The following is a 17,019-nucleotide window of genomic DNA, read 5'->3' as shown; positions in this document are numbered from 1 at the left end:
CACTAATACAACCAAAACCAGAATGTGATCTTATACATATCTTATTACTAACCAAGTGGCAGTTTCACTTAGTTTGACAGATAGGGCAAATGTTTTATTACAGAAGACCTACTTCAGAACTGCCTCGGTTTTGGCCATCTACAGTGCCAATCTGGATATCTTTGAAACAACTGGTTTTAGTGTTACTGTAGATACTTGCTTGATGCAAGTACACTCAAACTTTTCTTCTCCAACCAAAAAGAAAAGCAATATTAACCTAGAAAGATGTTTTTTTCTTTATAGAACTGAAATAAAAATTGACTTGACATACAAAGAAATCATTAATGATTAGTGCTGTATGGAAATACATGTTTATGTTTCATTTATTAGTGCCTTAAATTATCCATCTATATCATCTCCTCTTTCATTTCTTGAACTGAAAAACACTAATTCTAAACAAGTAACCATATGATTCCAGAGAGAATGTCATCATACAAATCATTAATATTTTCAAAAGGGGCTTGGGGGAAGCTTTGACAATTTCTTACATTTACGTATTTTACTGTCCTTTGGATTAGGCAGCTTTTTTTTTTTTTTTCCCCCCAAGATTGGTATGGCTTGAGTTAGATTTAAAAAACAGGTCCCAGAGGAGACTGATAAATGGATTAAAGTGGAACATAAATTCCCTATGTTACCCAGTCCCTTAAACCTTGATGTCAGTAACATGCCTAATCATTCCATTATTATAAATGTCAAGTATGCTTTACATGTGTTAGAAAGAGTGAGTGGATATCAAAAGAAATAGAAGACTCACAAGAATTGTAATACTATTATAAATTTCCATGGAAAAATATTGGAAATACTACAGTGTTCACCTATTAGCGTTTCAGATTATTGTTTTCTTATGATTTGCACCCTGAATCCCTTAGTGTGAGAGACAGGTCTGGGTATCTACTGCATTATATATGTTTTACTTCTCCTTAATAGTACTGCTTCCGTGAGCCATCATGACAAACTGAAGAGTGTGTTAATGCAGAATGAAAACTTGCGATCTTTTTTTTCCAGTAAGTTGAGAAATTGTTTTTTAAAGAAAATTCCTTCATGCATGACAATTTTCATCTAGTCAGCAAAATGAAATACCTCAGCTGGAGTAGTTTTTGCACTGGATTTTAAGAATGTTGCAAGATACAGAGGAAAAAAATGACAACCCTTTTCAGAAAAAAAATGACTCACAAAGAAAGGATTGAAAGGAATGAGCTTGCATGCACTACAAAACAAAAATGGGACATGGGTCAGCATTACAGTAACCTTGAAAAAAGGTTAGAAAAAAAGCTAGTGATTTATTCTTCACTTTCTTCAAAGTACAGAGCAGAAAGCAAGTGTTTTAATTTGCAGTATGTGAGTCTAGAAATAAACATCAGAAACAAGCTTTCAGACTTAAGTGAAGTAAAACACAAGAACATGTCACCAGTGGAGATGATGAAAACTTTAATAAAGAAATCTACAATAACAAATTAGAAATATTTCTGTATAAGGTATTGCAGTTGTATTTGATCCCATCAAATAACTGATCTGGCTGCCTTCATGATCTTGTGAGGTTAGTTGCATTTTATATTTCTATGATTCTGTGACAACAATAACTCAAGATCATTACAATTCTTTAGCAGTGAAAATACTTAATATGTAATGGTAGGTTAGAATCCTTGGGCAATAAAACATCAGGTGTTTTGGAAGGAAAACAGTTAATGAAATCTCAGCTATTCAACTCAAGCCTTTAAGTACAGGGTGACAATACAAAACTCACTACTAGGGGAAAATCCCTTAATATACCTTTATTTTCTTCCCAAAGCTTATCTGATCTAAAGTAAATCAAAGTTCCAAAAAACAAAAACAACAACAATAAAAAAACTGTTATATTCTTAAAGTTCCAGACTACACATAATAATTTCTTAATTTTTGGGCTAGCTAATCACATACAGCCCCCACTAAAGTCAAACAGCACATATGATGAGTGATAGAAAGCTATATAAGCCAGCCTCTATTTATTTTTTCTTTTATTCTCCTCTGCGTGGGAATAAAAGAAGGTGGACGTAAAAAAGAACCAAATTACCATAACAGCACACAATTCTACAAATTTAAGTTCCTGAAGTCAGCTGATAGGTACTGGTTGAGTCAATGGGTCAGGGAGTTAACATTAATCTGTTTTCTCTTTCATAATTCCTGGTTAGGCAGAATTTGTTTAGTTTGCAGAAATTTGCTGGAAAGCTATAAAGTGAAATACTGAGGCTAATTTTAGGCTTGTATAATATTTATCTTTCTATATGAAATTCTTTTGGCTATAAGAAAAAAATAAATAGTATGTCAGATCATTTAAGTAGCCAATGTTTTCTACCAAGTTAATTAAAAAAACTTAGCAAAGCCTTACTGTCACTTGGTAAACATGCTTCAAAGTGATTGAATTTTTGCAATTAATTGCCAATTAACAAACCAAAAAATAAATACTGAAAACAGAATACAATCTATCACAAAGTATATTTTTATGACATCGAGATGTATTTTATTTGGGTTAATTTTATTTTAATACACTCACACACTGCAGAATTACTGTTAAAAAGTCAAACTGGAACACATGGAAGTTATTCTGCTCACTTTGAGGAACTGATTGTTCAATTATTCTGTTTCTCTGTATTAGAAAAGCATGCTTGATTTGCCTTATTACCAGAAAAAAATAAAAAAGGAAAAACAGGCAATACACCTCTTCAGTATTTCTTCCTAGTCTTCAAACTCAAAGTTCGGCCTCATTTATTATTTAATTTATACACACCACGAATACTAAGAATAGTCTTATTAATTTCATATACATTTTGTAATGAAGCTCATTATCACAGTAGTGTATTGCATAAGCACTAGCATGATTTTATATATACATTAATAAATTTTAAATACTCCTCTTCACCTGCCATGTATTTTTGTATAAATTTGTGTAGGTGTGTATATATATATATAAATGCATGTATCTGTGTGTATGTACAAAATTAATTTTAAAGATCTATGCCAAAACTGCTCAATGAATTGGTCTCTGCAGCATAACACACCTAGGACCTCACTTTTCAGAGCATGGTGCTCAGTACCCTGCACATGCAAAGTAAAACTTCCATTAATTTCAATTCCATTGACGGTGCTTAGCTTTTCATGTAATTAGGCTTTTAAATGTAAATTCTAAGAAGAACATATGCAGGATAATCATATTGCTTAATGGTTGGCACCTAATTTAGATGTGTAATTTTTAAGGTTAATCCCCCAGGTAGCTCTGCTACTGTCTAGGGAAAGTAGACTCGCAGTCCAGTGCAACCCTATTTCCTCCCAGTGGGTTAAACTCACATGTTGATTTAGATGAAATAAATATTATTTTTTAGCTATTTTCTTCTGCCATGTTTTCATCTGAATCTGCTGATCTGCCTGACAGCTGTATGCAGTAATACAAGTATATAGGTATTCCTCAGAAACTGTCCAGAGTAGGTCAAGATGGTCTCTTCAGGCAGTAGCTTATAGCACCTATGTAATTAAATTAAATACCTGGCACCTAATAGTGTGTATGTTGTGTCAAAAAAAAAAAAAAAAAAAAGGCCACATGGAAAAATGACTCTATCAGTGGACTTCTATGCTTCCATAAAAACATCCACAGAGGAAGCAAACCTATTACCCAGGCAGCAGTCAAACTACCTTAACACTTTTTCTTTCTGTAGATACTGCTTCATTCACCCAAGTGAAAATTCTGCAACAAAAGAGATAAAGGTCCTAGAGAAAACAATTTAATTAATCACACAACTACAGTATTTCTTCTGCAGAATGAATGAAGCTGAAATCCCCCTGGGAAAAGAACAGTATACAGTAGTTGATAATACTTTAAAACACAGAGACAATAAGGGCAAATGAACATTAAGTACCTGAATTTGAAAGCAGATATTTTCACATAGGCTTCTGCATCCCACTATTGAGAACTTCAAAAAGGAGCTCCAAACACCAGATATTTCATCATGTAGAACTATAGGAAAGAGAAGTGATAGGTTCTTAAAGCATATTAACATCTCATTCATAGAAATTTGTTTTTAATAACTGTTTTCAAAATTCCTTTACAGCTTGTTACAGAAAATACATCAACATGCAGCTTAGAACCATAAGAAGTCTCTTTTCAAGTCCATTAAAATTGATATGCTTTCAATTGATGATAGATTGAGCCCTACATATGTAAAGCAGTGTTTGCAAAACACTATGCAAATGCAGGCTTTTTTTTTCCTGTACAGATTCAATAAGCAAATAAGTATTTTAAACAAAGATATATTGAATATAATATTACTGAAAAGTGACTTAATTTGACTGACTCGGTGATTATTAGCAACCTGACTGAAGACATAGAAAAAAAACCAATGTCTGCCTGACCCTTCAAATTAACATCTATAAACATTCTGCTATCATCATGCTTTTCACACAGTTGTGGTACCAATTCCATGAACACTTGCAGGAGGAAGAAAAATAATCAGAAACTTACAGTGACTAGTGAATTGGCAAAATTGTCAATTTTTAACAGTGACATATTGACCAACCAGTTCCTTTTTTCCCTTGGGTAACAAACCGAATATATTGTGGTTGCTTTCACAACACAGTCATTTTCAAAAAGTACATTAAAACCTATGGATACAAATGAGATAATAAACTGAGGGTTCTCCTTTACTTAATGAGGTAAGTACTATATACTGAAGAGGTGTTTAGCAGATCTGTTACACATACTGTTGCTAACAAGTTAAGCAGGAACATGCTCAAGTTTTCTTGAAATACAAAGATGTTAAACAAGTGGAGCTGCATTTCACAACAAAAGATACAGAAAATATATAGAAAGACTGAAAAATGTTTACAGAAATGACCATCAAACTAAAGTGGAAACATTACAAACTTCAGAAAACTGTAATAAATGCTCTAATCAGTAAATGAGATACCAGTTTTACCAGTCTCCAACACAAACACATACAAATAGGCTAGAAAATATAAATGGATTCTGGCATGTTTTGCATTAATTTTGCTAGCCAGAGATCGTGTCTAGAAGAAGCAGGGTGGTCAAATAAAAAGACAGCTGGATGGTCATAAAAATCTAATCAAAACTTGCACTTTGTGCATGAATTGATTCCCCATAATATCATACTACCATTAAGTATCATTAAGTATTCTCAAAACATGGTGGTTTTAAGCTCTGTGGAGATATTTTCTCTGAACTTGGCTGTAAATCACACTATGCAATCATCTTTTCAAGATAATGGAGTACACCTGCTAATAACAGCTACAACTACAAACTAGCACAAGATAATAAAATTAAATAAAAATCAACTAGCTAAACAAATAAAACAGACCAAGGTGCCATTACTTACTATCATACACCAACTGTAGCTAAGGCTATCATCAAGCAATGATAATTATTACTGAAAGATCTCTGCCAGGTGTATCATAAGTTCCCTGATTTCCCCCACTATAGCTTACATGCTCCTTTCCATTTCCCCCCCTATTTTTCATTTCCAAACATTTGACATTTCCACTACAACTTTACTACTTTTTTTTTTTTCTTTCATTCAGTCCTGCATCCTTCTTGGACAGAAACTTAGCTTTTATAATAAATGGACTAGAACTCATCCCCAGTGCAAGAAAGCACATTTGCCAATGACAGATGCCAAGGGAGGAATACGAGAACAAAGCCCACAGCCCAAAATCCAACCATTTGCAGCTGTGACTTCCTGAGCCTACCTGGGACCACCCAGCCTGGAGAATACTGAGAAAGGATCTCATCAACATTTTAAAATATCTAAAGGGTGGGAGTCAAGGCTCTTCTTGCTGGTGTCCAGCAACAGGACAAGGGACAATGGGTACAACATGAGAAAAAACTTCTCTGTGAGAGTGACAGAATGCTGAAGCAGGCTGTCCAGAGAGGTTATGAATTCTCCTTAATTCAGAACCTGCTACAATGCTTACAGGTGCAACCTAATCTAGGGTGTTTTCTTCAGCAAGGGAGCTGAACTCCAGAGGTCCCTTACAACCCCAACAATTATGTGCTTTCTCTCTTATTGGAATTTGAGCATTTCACTGGAATAATTTAACTAATTTAGCAGAGAGTGAGATATATTTTATACACTGTGCTTCCCAATTATGTTTCACACTTCACTGTGAATGTTTCCTTTATATAAAAGAAGCAGTTTACATATCTGAGAGCTATCTCCTCACTATAGCTTGCTATTAACTCATCTCAGTTTTAGTGGACCTTAATGCTCGATGGTTATTTACTTAATTTTTTAAACAATTTTGAAATCCATAAAACATTCCAGTACAAGAATCTAAGAATCAAATATATAGCTAACATATACATCAGATAAATATACCTAATACAAGCACAAAACATTTGTCCATAGACTGCTTATTTCAAACTACAGTTCCTCTAAATTATTCCTTAAGTCTACATTGCAGATTGAGCATCATGTGATTTAAAAACATAATAAATAAACAAAAATATGTAATACTGAACAAGGGAGGTGAGCAGAAATAAGTTATTACTGGTAACATTATTGTTTTAAAAACAACTTAATTTGAAATGATCCCGAAAAAAAACAAAGTAAGACTTTTTAAGGAGCACTATCAGAAGGTCAATTATACAATGGGCTGCATCAAAAGAGGGGTAACCAACAGGGTGAGAGAGGCAGCTTTCTCTCTCTACTCCACCCTCTGTAAAGCCCCATCAGTACTGCATTCAGTTCTAGACCCTCCAGCACAAGAAGCACATGGAGCTGGTCATGCAGGCAACCAGGACCATCAGAGGTCTGGAGCACCTCTCCTACAAGGACTGGCTAAAGCAGTTGGGCTGGTTCAGCCTGGACGCAATTTCCTCCTAAAATTTAACAGAAAACTTTAATTCCTGCATGCACATGCAAAGCTGCAAGTCCCAGTTAGGCTCCACTGCTGCACTACTGCACCACTTTTCACATAGAGCTTTTTTTGCAGGAGAAACAGTCATTTCCAAACCATACAGTTCTAAGCCATGCCTTTGAACTCTAATAGAGTGGACTGCAGCCTAGCTTCCCCCTGCTTTTGGCCTCCAGACCCGTGAGCCTGAGCTGCCACTGCAGAGAGTAATGAAAAGACCTCTAACAGCCCTTCTGCAGCCCTTTCAGACGGAAAAGGCCAGCAGGAGCCAGCGGGCACTTCCCCAGCTACAAGGCGGCGGCGAGAGCCGGAAAAGGACGTTGAAACAGCCACCCCTGCTATGAAAGCGGCAGCTGCGCAGAACCAATCCACGTGGACGGCGGCAGCTCAACCCTACTTGGTCCCGCTTTGCTTTTCTGCTCGGCTCTCCCCTCCCGGCCGCGCCGCTCCGCCCCTATCACCGCCCCGGCCGAGCCGCGGGGCGGAGCTGCGGGAAGCGGGGCGGCAGTTGCTCACGCCGTGTGGTCGGTGGGCTGGGAGCAAAGGGCACCTCGGGGGGGCGTCGCCCCGATCCCCCGGTCTCGAGTGCGCTGCCTGCCGCTTCTCACCCCCTCGCTGCTCGGGGCCGGAGCGGCACAGCTCGGCCATTTCGTAGCGCCGCGAGGCATGAAGCTCACCAAAGCCCAGTACGATGAAATAGCCCAGTTCCTGGGCCACGTGCAGCCCACCCGGCAGAGCCTGAGGAAGCTGAAGGAGAAGTTCCCTAGGTAAGTGCTTCCTGTCCCCGGAGCGGTGCGGCGCTGGGCGGGCTGCTCTGCCGGGCGGCGGCCTGCGGCACGCCGAGAGCGAGCTTGGGCCGCGCCGCCAGCTCCAATCGCCTCCTCCAGCCGCTCTGTCCAGTTCCAAGCCTCGCACAGTGCAAAACCACTCGGACACACACACACGTGTCATTCTACGGCAGGGTGCAGCTCGCTAAACTGCTGCTTTCAGATCAGGATACTTCTTGCGCTCTATGACCCCAGGACCTTGACATAAAATAAAGTGTATGCCTTCATCTGCTTTCCCTTCACGTGTAAGCTCTCAGGGCACTTTTCAGGGCTCCAAAGCACCACCTACATCCTAGTACATGACAACCTGTTGCTCAGGGCCTTGCCTCTGCAGGTGACACCAAGGGTGGAATCTGGCCTGGAATACTGCTTTATCAGACCCATGACTTCTCACACCGTGCTGCACCCTCACTTGCTTGTATGTGAGCATCCATGTGCTTCCTCACCTGACAGCCTTCAGGATTGCCAAAGACACTCAAAAAATACTGTAGGCTACTATGGAAGTTCTACATGGCAAATTGGGCTTCATATACTGTTCTTCGTTTGTAAAATTTGCTTACTACCAGTGATCTTAGAGTTGTAAAGGACACATTGCAAGGATTTTTCCTCCAGGATTTCGCCTAGGGATATTAGTGCCAAATTGGGTAGAATTGGACAGGAATCCAGAATGAATTCCACTGCAAAAGGAGTGGCATTGTCTTTGAAACACACAAGTAATAATACAGAAAAATGCAGTTTCTTAGGTGCTCTGCTTACCCCGGTGAGAAATGGAGATAAATAAAACAAAAAAGCATTAATGTACTTTGTTTGAACAAGCCCTGCTAGTCCTACCACAAGTGTGGCTGCGGATGCTGTATGAAGCTGTGTGCATCATGCAGTATGTGGTTGAGGAGCCAGTACTAGGCTTTCAAAGTGTCCAATGAAATCTTTTCCTTTTTCAGGGAAGCAATGTAGTTAAAAATCAAGCTGAGGCAATGACCCTGTAGAGAAGAATTGATGATAAAGCAAAGTAGCTGGCTCAGTGAGCGCACACAGTTGCATTGCTGGGAGCCCAGCTCAGCTTGCATAGTACTGCTGCGGCTTGGGAAATATTTAACTGTGGCAGCATATGTCTGTGCTTAGCAGTTGTCTTTCAACTTTAACATTCATGTTTGTGTTCAACATCTTCATTTTTAACAGCAGGATTTGTGCATGATATGGGGATTATCGGAATGGAATTTTGACTGCTAAGCACAATGTATCTCAGCACATATTGGATGCACTTGCTTTGAGCTTCTTGACATATACAACACTGGACTACTAATTCTGCATGCTGTGTTGTGCTTTTCTGAAGAGTAATTTCCTGCTTTGTTTCTCATGTGGTTAACTACTTGCTAGTAATTTGCGTTTTCCTTTCTAACCTGTGTATTTTATTTTGCTTTCTCCTTCTTCTGTGATACTATTTTTCTCAATGAGACCTACTGTCTAAATTATATTACCTGCTGTAGGGCAAGTTGTAGGACATGTAGGGCATTGCAGAAAATGATCTGAGAAGGTTACAATCTCATTTATTTCAGTGCTTGTTTTTTTTAGTCATAGTTAGATTTGCATAAGAAGGACTTTTAAACTTTAATTTTTTCAAAGATAATTTTAACTTGTCCAGAAAAGTCCAGCTTCTGAGTGTTTGATTCATAGCCAAGCTGATATTCTGTTCTTGAGTAGTTGTTTCCAGGAGGGAAAAAATATATATTTATTATATATTATATATACATACATATATATATATATACACACACACACACACATACTATATACTATATTATATACTATATATGTACTATACTATATACTATATATATACTATATACTATACTATATTATTTTATATGTATATATGTATATATGTGTATGTATGTATATATGTATGTATAAACCTATTTTGAATACAGCAGAATGTGTAGTTTCCCTTTGAAAACTTATTCTGAAGTTCTTACAAATAGAACATGATAAATAACTGGATCTGATTCAAATCTTTATGTCATACAATATTTTGCTTCTGTTTTTATTAACCAATTCTAATGGAATTTTACAGTTTTCTTGTTAGAATATTCCTCTGCCTCATGCCAGGATTTCAAAGGGTGTAAGATTTGCTGACTTATGGTACTGTCTTGTCTTATCTTACACAAAGTTTTTCCTCATTTGGTTCTGTTCTGTTTAAGTCACTGAATATCTTACACTGCACTGTGTCTGATTTGGGGATTCCAGGATCTTTCTGACACTGCAAGTTGACTCAGTTGTCTCACATCTTTCAGAGGTGCCCAAAGCCTTACTGTAGAGTTCTCACACTGAGCTGCTGTGAAACATATTTCAGTTCAGCTAGGAGTATTGTATTCTTCCATACCACAATTAGTGCAGTCTGTATTCTCTGCCTTATTTAATTGTAAGTTGTTCAGCAAGCTTAGTGCCTCTAGTCTGACTTCCTTTTCAGTGCCCGAAAAAACTTTTATTGTTGTAAAAGCATTCTTTTTTGAGCCCTTTTGAGTACAAACTGTACTCAATATATATAGGGAGTTTCACGGTGCTGGGATTTCAAAGTATTAGAATTTATAGCAGCTGTCCTGTGTAGATCTTCACTCACTGTCTTTTCATCTTTATATCTAAGTAAAGAAGTAGTGTTCTGTTTGTGCCTCATCTTAAAAGCATCCTTCCCAGTGATAAGGACCAGCTTTTCTGATAGCAGAAAGGTAAGAGAAGCTTTCCAGTAAGCAAAAGAATAATAAAAAAAGTAATACACAGGCTCACAGTGGGTTTGGTCATTTTTTGAGTATGGATATTTGGTATTGTGTGTAATTTCATACTAGGCCTAGGAAGTGCCCCAGTGTGATTTGCTGTTGAACAAAGTTAGCTATTGAACAAAATTAGAAAATATTTTGTTTATTAGTTGCTAAATTTTACCTCTTTTTCTCACTGGTGGTTCATACTCAAAGGCCCTTAAAGAATTTTAAACATATGGAATCAGTGCTATTTCTACCAGCCAAATTTTTTATCATCTGTATCTGCTTATTAAGTTAATATTTTTTCTTCCTTTTTCTTCACTGCCATTGTTGCATCCTTTTGTCTTTTAGAGTTGGTGGTGGATAAGTGTGATTTCCCTCTGCCAGCTAGCTTTATTTATAAGGAAGTATGTTACTATCTTTTTGTGGATAATTTCATTTCTTCCTATATGCCATTGTTTATATTATCAAGCATAATATGGTTTTGTCTATTATGTGTAGCAAAATCTAACACAATTTAACATTTGCTATGTTTTCAAAGCATTTAACCTCAAATGCAAACAGACTGATAATAAAAGATGAGAAAATTATTTTGGCTTATTATTTGAAAAGCAAATTAACAACATACAGACTTTCAGAAATGTGAAATAAAATTTAGCATCATGAAAATATTCCTAAATTTAGGTATCTAAAATTCATAACGTAATATAACTTGACATTATTCCCTTTGGACATACATTCTTTGTATTTGTAGCCTTAGTATCAGGTCTTGATCTGTATCCACTGCACAGATATTACAGATGTCTACTCTTAAGATATTACAGTTTTGCTAAGATGAGCCAAAGAGTAGTATAGGTTTTCTCTTTTCTCTGTTGAAGCCTCAGAGGACTTGAAACTAGTTGGATTTGATGTGTCGCATTAAAAACTGACTATGCTTTAGCTCTACATAGGAAAGAAACTAATTTTCCTCTGTAACAGAAGTCAACATTTAACTCAGAAGAACTTTGTCTCTTCTGTTCTTCTTTATATTAAAAGTAAGGCACACATTTAAAAATATATCTCCTGATAGCACTGAAAGCACTGAGAATGGGGAGTACAGTTTTGATCAAGTTTTGATTTCTCCAGTCTCTATGCACAGCATTTAAAAGGAAAATTCTTACATTGGCATATGTAACTTCTAGACCTTCAGGATTTCTTCCGCAGAGATGGAAAGGAGTTTTTGGAGTGTTGTTTGTATGTTATTATTAACTACAAAGTAGATGACATGAGTAAGAATGTGTCAGCAGTAAGTTTACTTTGAGGAAATACAATGTATTAGAATTTGATACAAAATGATACACATATCATTTCTTTTCATTACAGGCTTTTCCACCTAAGTTGTTCATTCTAGTAAGCAGCAGAATTATATTAAAGGTTAGTCTTGAAATTTTGCTTGAAATGTGCAGGCAAAACTAAGGTTGTAGTTTCTGAATTCATTAGTACTGATAAGTTTTTTTCTTCTCTCTTAACCTTTTATCCCTGCAGTAGGAGAAGAATTACCATATGGATGTCCAGTCCTTTAAAAAAATAAAATAAGAAGAATCACACAAAAGAGAAAGTGGGGAGAAAGTGAAAGAGAGAGGAGAGAGAAAATAGGAGTGAAGAGAAAAGAAAATGAAAATTGTAAGGAAAAGCAAGAAGAGGCAATGACAAAGAGAGGGGGGAAAAAAAACCTTTTTTATGTCAGAGCTGCAGGGCTTGTCTTGGTGATAATATATGTTACTCTACTGCTTCATGAAGTTTAACTTGGTTGTGCTTTTTGCTACTTTACAAATTATATGGTAGTGATAATCACCAGTAGAGTAGGAATGTATGTCCTGTAACGCTCTTCCAAGTATTTCATTCTAAAATGAGCTGGATGTCATCAGATAGACCAACAGATGTCTACAGATTCAAGAGCCGGATTATGTTGGTTGTTAAGTAAGGATGAAGTAGAAGTTTTAACACTGACCATATGTGCATTTTAATTGACTTGTGGGCTTTAGGGTGTCCTTGTACTCATGTTGCTTATACTATGGACAGTGATGTTAAAATTGGTAATTTTTGATTGTATTTAAGAAATGGTTCTTCACTGTGTCATTCTTCTGAAGTCTGCAGATAAGTCTAGGATAGAGTTATATGAGCAGAGGAGATTTTGTACATCAGAAATAAAAATATTTTATTCATGTGTTGGTTTTCAGACAATCATATTCTGAGCTATATTACAATAGCACAATAAATCGCTGAATACACTGTCTGCTGAATATGACCTCACCATGAAAAATTTGATGCATTAGAGTAGGAAAGGTTGGAATATATCAACCTTAGCTGACAAGGGACTTTGAATTTTGACCTAACACAGATGACCTTTGTGTGCAATAAAAGTGAGTTTAATCTCCAGGTCAAGGTTGAGGTGAATGGTAGGGCAATGTGGATTGGTTTGTGCTGGATGTGGTTGGATCACACCTAGCAAGTAAGGAAATTCGAGGTCTCTGCACTTTAGAGCAACCAAATACTTACTGACATAAAGTTTTCTCCTATCTGCTGTACCACCTTAGAAAAATGTGCTGTATTTTAAGACAACTAACTTCAGCAGGTGTAGGCTGATTCATTTGAAGTTCAGTGCTTCAGAATGGGAAATGTGAATTGTGTATATCCTGTTTCTATAGATCATTGAATAGGTAAGCTAAATAAAATTTCTCCTCTAGCATGCCAAAGAAAGACTGTCAAGCATATTGTCTTGCTATGAAAAGGGAGAAATCTGGAAGCTTTGTTTCTTTGACAGCTAACCTGTCTTTGGAACATCGGAAGTTTATTCCTAAGTGGCTTATCCTTTAAAAAAAAAACACAATTAAGAGCGCTCTGATCTGTTTCAGTAGGCAAATACAAAGAAAACAAGTCCTTTTGAGCACTCTCTTGCTGTAAAAGGTATTTGATTATAGAAGCTAAGTTACAAAATGTTTTGGAGGTTGTCTAGGTTACATAATGAAGACGTATAGATTATTTAAATAAAGGATTGTAGTGTTTTATAGTAATCACAGACAAAATCTGTACTTTTAACTGGCTGATATTCCAGGAGTGCTTTTTTACTAACGCACAAATGGTACATGCCCTGAATGCTTTACACAGATAAGAGTGTAGTGGTGGTGCTGGAGAAAGGAGGGTGTTCTCTTTAAATCTCTTTAAATCAGGCAGGAAAAAAAAAAAAAAAGTTTGAGGCTAATGGAAAGAACCTCTACTCCTTTAATAGAGCCTGCAAAATATATTCTCCAGGACTGATCAGCTCTGAAGGCTCTGGAGGTTTGATGATTGGAATGGCAGGAAATCACGCTTTCAGGACATAACGAATTGACTAGGCCATCCATCATTTGTTAGCATGCGCTGAAACGCTGGGTTTGTGTGCACAGGTCTGTGATTTAGTAAATACTTGGGAGATGAATAGAGCTTACACACAAGGGAAGATATTGCTGTCCTTCAGCAGCCTTAGACACAGATCCCTGCTGAGAAGGCTGTCTGACAGCAGCTCATCAGTAACTGGCTTGTCACAGTCAGTGATGCCCACCAGCCATCCCCAGTATATTAAATGCATTTTTAATATCTGCTTCAGTAGACTTAATGAAGAAAATTTAGTTTCTATACTCTGATCACTGCTTCCTCAAGTGTTTTAAAGCATTGACTGAAGCACTTCCAAGAAAGAAACCTGGAGAAGATGATTGAAAATGAACATGAAACAGAATGCAAACAGGAGCTTTATTATCCAGTTTCCTCAAAGCAAAACAAAAATGTTTGGGAAAAGTGCTCATCTTAGAAACAATTGACCCTCCTGCAGAGGGACCTTATGCAGCATGCTATACTAGCAATAGAGATGCAGTGCTGAGAAAGGTGTGTACACAGTGATTCTGCTTAGTGTGGCTAGGCTTGCCAAAAGGCATAATTGTATTTCCTAAGCTTTCATATGTCAGGACTCAGATCAGATCATCATTCTGTCAGGTTTTCAGAGTCCTGAGGAGAGGAAGGGCACAAATCAGAGGAATGGAATAGATGATGTTTTCAATAATTTTGCAATCTACCATGGAGTTTTTGGTTTTGACATTTTTGCAAAGGATGTGGTGGATGGAAATCATTGTAGCATTCCACTATATTGTTTAAATTGATGTAGAGAATAAGTAATAAGACATATTGGAGAATGAAACTTCTTCTGTTCTTATAATTTTGCCTGCTCATTTAGAGTTACATAATATCAACATTCTGAATTATAAGGAATTGTTTCTGTAACTTTCTACAAAGTGATAAGATGCTTTGCTACCTGTATCTAGATAAACTTAATGGCTTGAATTGCCTGTGAACTTTCAGGAAAAAATTCCATTTACATAAAGGCAAATATCTTGGTTTTCATTTTTTAATGAGATTCAATGCTTATGATACTTACTTCAAGACAGCAAGACAAACAACTTGATTTTGTTGAAAACATCCATTTGATACATTCACTTCTTGAGCTTTTTTTCCCTCAGGAATCCATTCTGTGTTCACAGAATAGAAAGCAAGTGCTGAATGAGACCTATAAATTTGATTCTTGTATGTGTCAAAACAGTAATGTATTAAATGCATATTATTAGAAAAATTTAAGACGTGTCCTAAACACTTACATTTTTATAACACATGGCAATGTTAAATAATACATCTTCTTGTTAGCATCTGTTTGCTGTCATTGTTGGCAGAACCTATGATTTATTACTTAAATTAATGACTACAACCATTTTGGTTCTGATATATGCCCCTGAGCTTATCATATCACTTAATAAAATAACATATATGCTTTGATGAGAATCATTTTTAATTGTTTACTTCTTTTAAGTTCCTGGTGAATATCTTTGCAACATGAATGTCTCAGAAGGTTGTAGTGTATTTCACACTGAATGAAATAATGATAAGGATTGTTTTCAGTAAAAATATAGATTACAGTAACTAATCCTATTAAAACTGTCTTCTAAGACACATCTAAAGGAGCATTGTTAAGAAAGAAAATAAACCACAAAACAAAACAGCATTAGAAAAGGCTTGGAAAAACACTGCTCTGTTTTCTACAGATCCAGTGATGGTTAAAAGCCTTGTTCATTTGTTTGACTAATTGTTACCATACAAGCTCCCATTGGCATGCCAAGATTTCATGCTTTATCATTAGTTTTCAGCTTGTATTTCATGGAGTTCTCTTCCCTGGACTTCAAACAAAGAATTCAGAGTAAATGAACTTCTTGTCAGCAGGCTTAAATTTACCAAACAGGAATCTACACTTCTTGAAGGAAAAGTCTTCTGGCTTGTAAACTCCTTAGGTTGGAAACCTTGGTTTGTCAGTAACTCAAGCATTTTTATTCATCTTAAATTCTAGTGTTGATAATAGTTTGAATGGGGTAGTAATTTGAATGGGATACATGATACAGTGCATGCCCTAAGCTACCTCATAGCCCAATGGATAATTACAATCTCCTTGCTTTATGCCAGAGATTTCTTGAACTTGAATCCTCTGCTTTAGCTTTCTCATTTGAGTAGAATTTTCAAGCATTATTGTCCATTGAATCTGGTGTAATGGCTTCATGTTGCTGAAGTGGACTCTGTTTGGGTGAATATTCTCTATTTGCATATTTGTATCTAGGCCTGGAGCGTATTCGAATGGTTTGGTATTACTGATTCCTAGATAGCTCCAGGCAGCTGAAACACTGGAGAAAAATGTCATAACACAGCTCACATTCTTCGTCCACAGAAAGCAGAATGTTTTCAAATTTTTCTCTGAGAGACCTGTGTGATACCAAAGGTAGTGTTTCTGTAGTATAGCCTGCTAGAAACTGTTTGGAAGGCAACATAAAAACTTTGACTATATAGTCATGTTCTATGATGGAAGAGATTTTTATCTGAATTAACATGAAGAGACTTTTGGAGTTCCTCATCATTACTGAGGACTCAGATGATAATAATGACACCACATGTCTCTCTTTCCTTTTGTGGTCTGCTGGGAGATGGCAGAACTTCCTTTGAATCCCCTGTAGGTACTGGTGGTGTCCAATACTTTTGCATTTCTTCTGTGAAATGCTTGCATATGTTCTGAGGATAGAACTGGTACAGAGAACAAAAACTAATAGCCAGAGAATGAGCGCAGATTCCTAATGGCAAAACAACAATTGAACACTAGCCATTTCCAGCACTAACATAAATGCATGTTTTCAATCCAACTGGCCTTCCGTTTTCAATACAGGTAAGCAACATGTAAGCTCATTATTTTCAATTCACAAAATATAAAAAGATCAAAAGAAGACATAAATTTCTGTTTCTGACAGAGTTTAAAAAAAGAAGCCTTGTTTTGAACAGTTGGCAGGTACTCCAAAAAGGCCAAGCAAGTTCAGTTCCAAATACGGTGTTTAATGACCTCATTGCAGTGAGTATTCTGACACAGAAATATGTTTTTCTTTATCCTGTTATTAGAAACAGAAGAG

The 17,019-nt window shown here is 36.6% G+C and overlaps 1 protein-coding gene across 4 annotated transcripts in view; it reads left to right on the top strand.

The window, feature by feature from the left end:
- Positions 1-7,417: 7,417 nt before the first annotated feature.
- Positions 7,418-17,019, top strand: part of C5H15orf41 (chromosome 5 C15orf41 homolog) — a 109,299-nt gene continuing 99,697 nt past the window's right edge. The window contains exon 1 of one of the 4 annotated variants that reach the window (XM_015864888.2): positions 7,418-7,703. In XM_015864888.2, coding sequence (XP_015720374.1) covers positions 7,603-7,703 — 101 coding nt within the window. In that variant the 5' untranslated portion in view covers positions 7,418-7,602. The remainder of the gene's footprint in view (positions 7,704-17,019) is intronic. The other 3 variants (XM_032445196.1, XM_015864890.2, XM_015864889.2) reach the window with 3 other exon arrangements.

Source organism: Coturnix japonica, chromosome 5 (genome assembly GCF_001577835.2).
Source record: "Coturnix japonica isolate 7356 chromosome 5, Coturnix japonica 2.1, whole genome shotgun sequence".
Taxonomy (NCBI): Eukaryota; Metazoa; Chordata; class Aves; order Galliformes; family Phasianidae; genus Coturnix; species Coturnix japonica.
The sequence above is the reverse complement of the archived record's forward strand: the minus strand, read 5'-3'. Positions and strand labels throughout refer to the sequence as shown.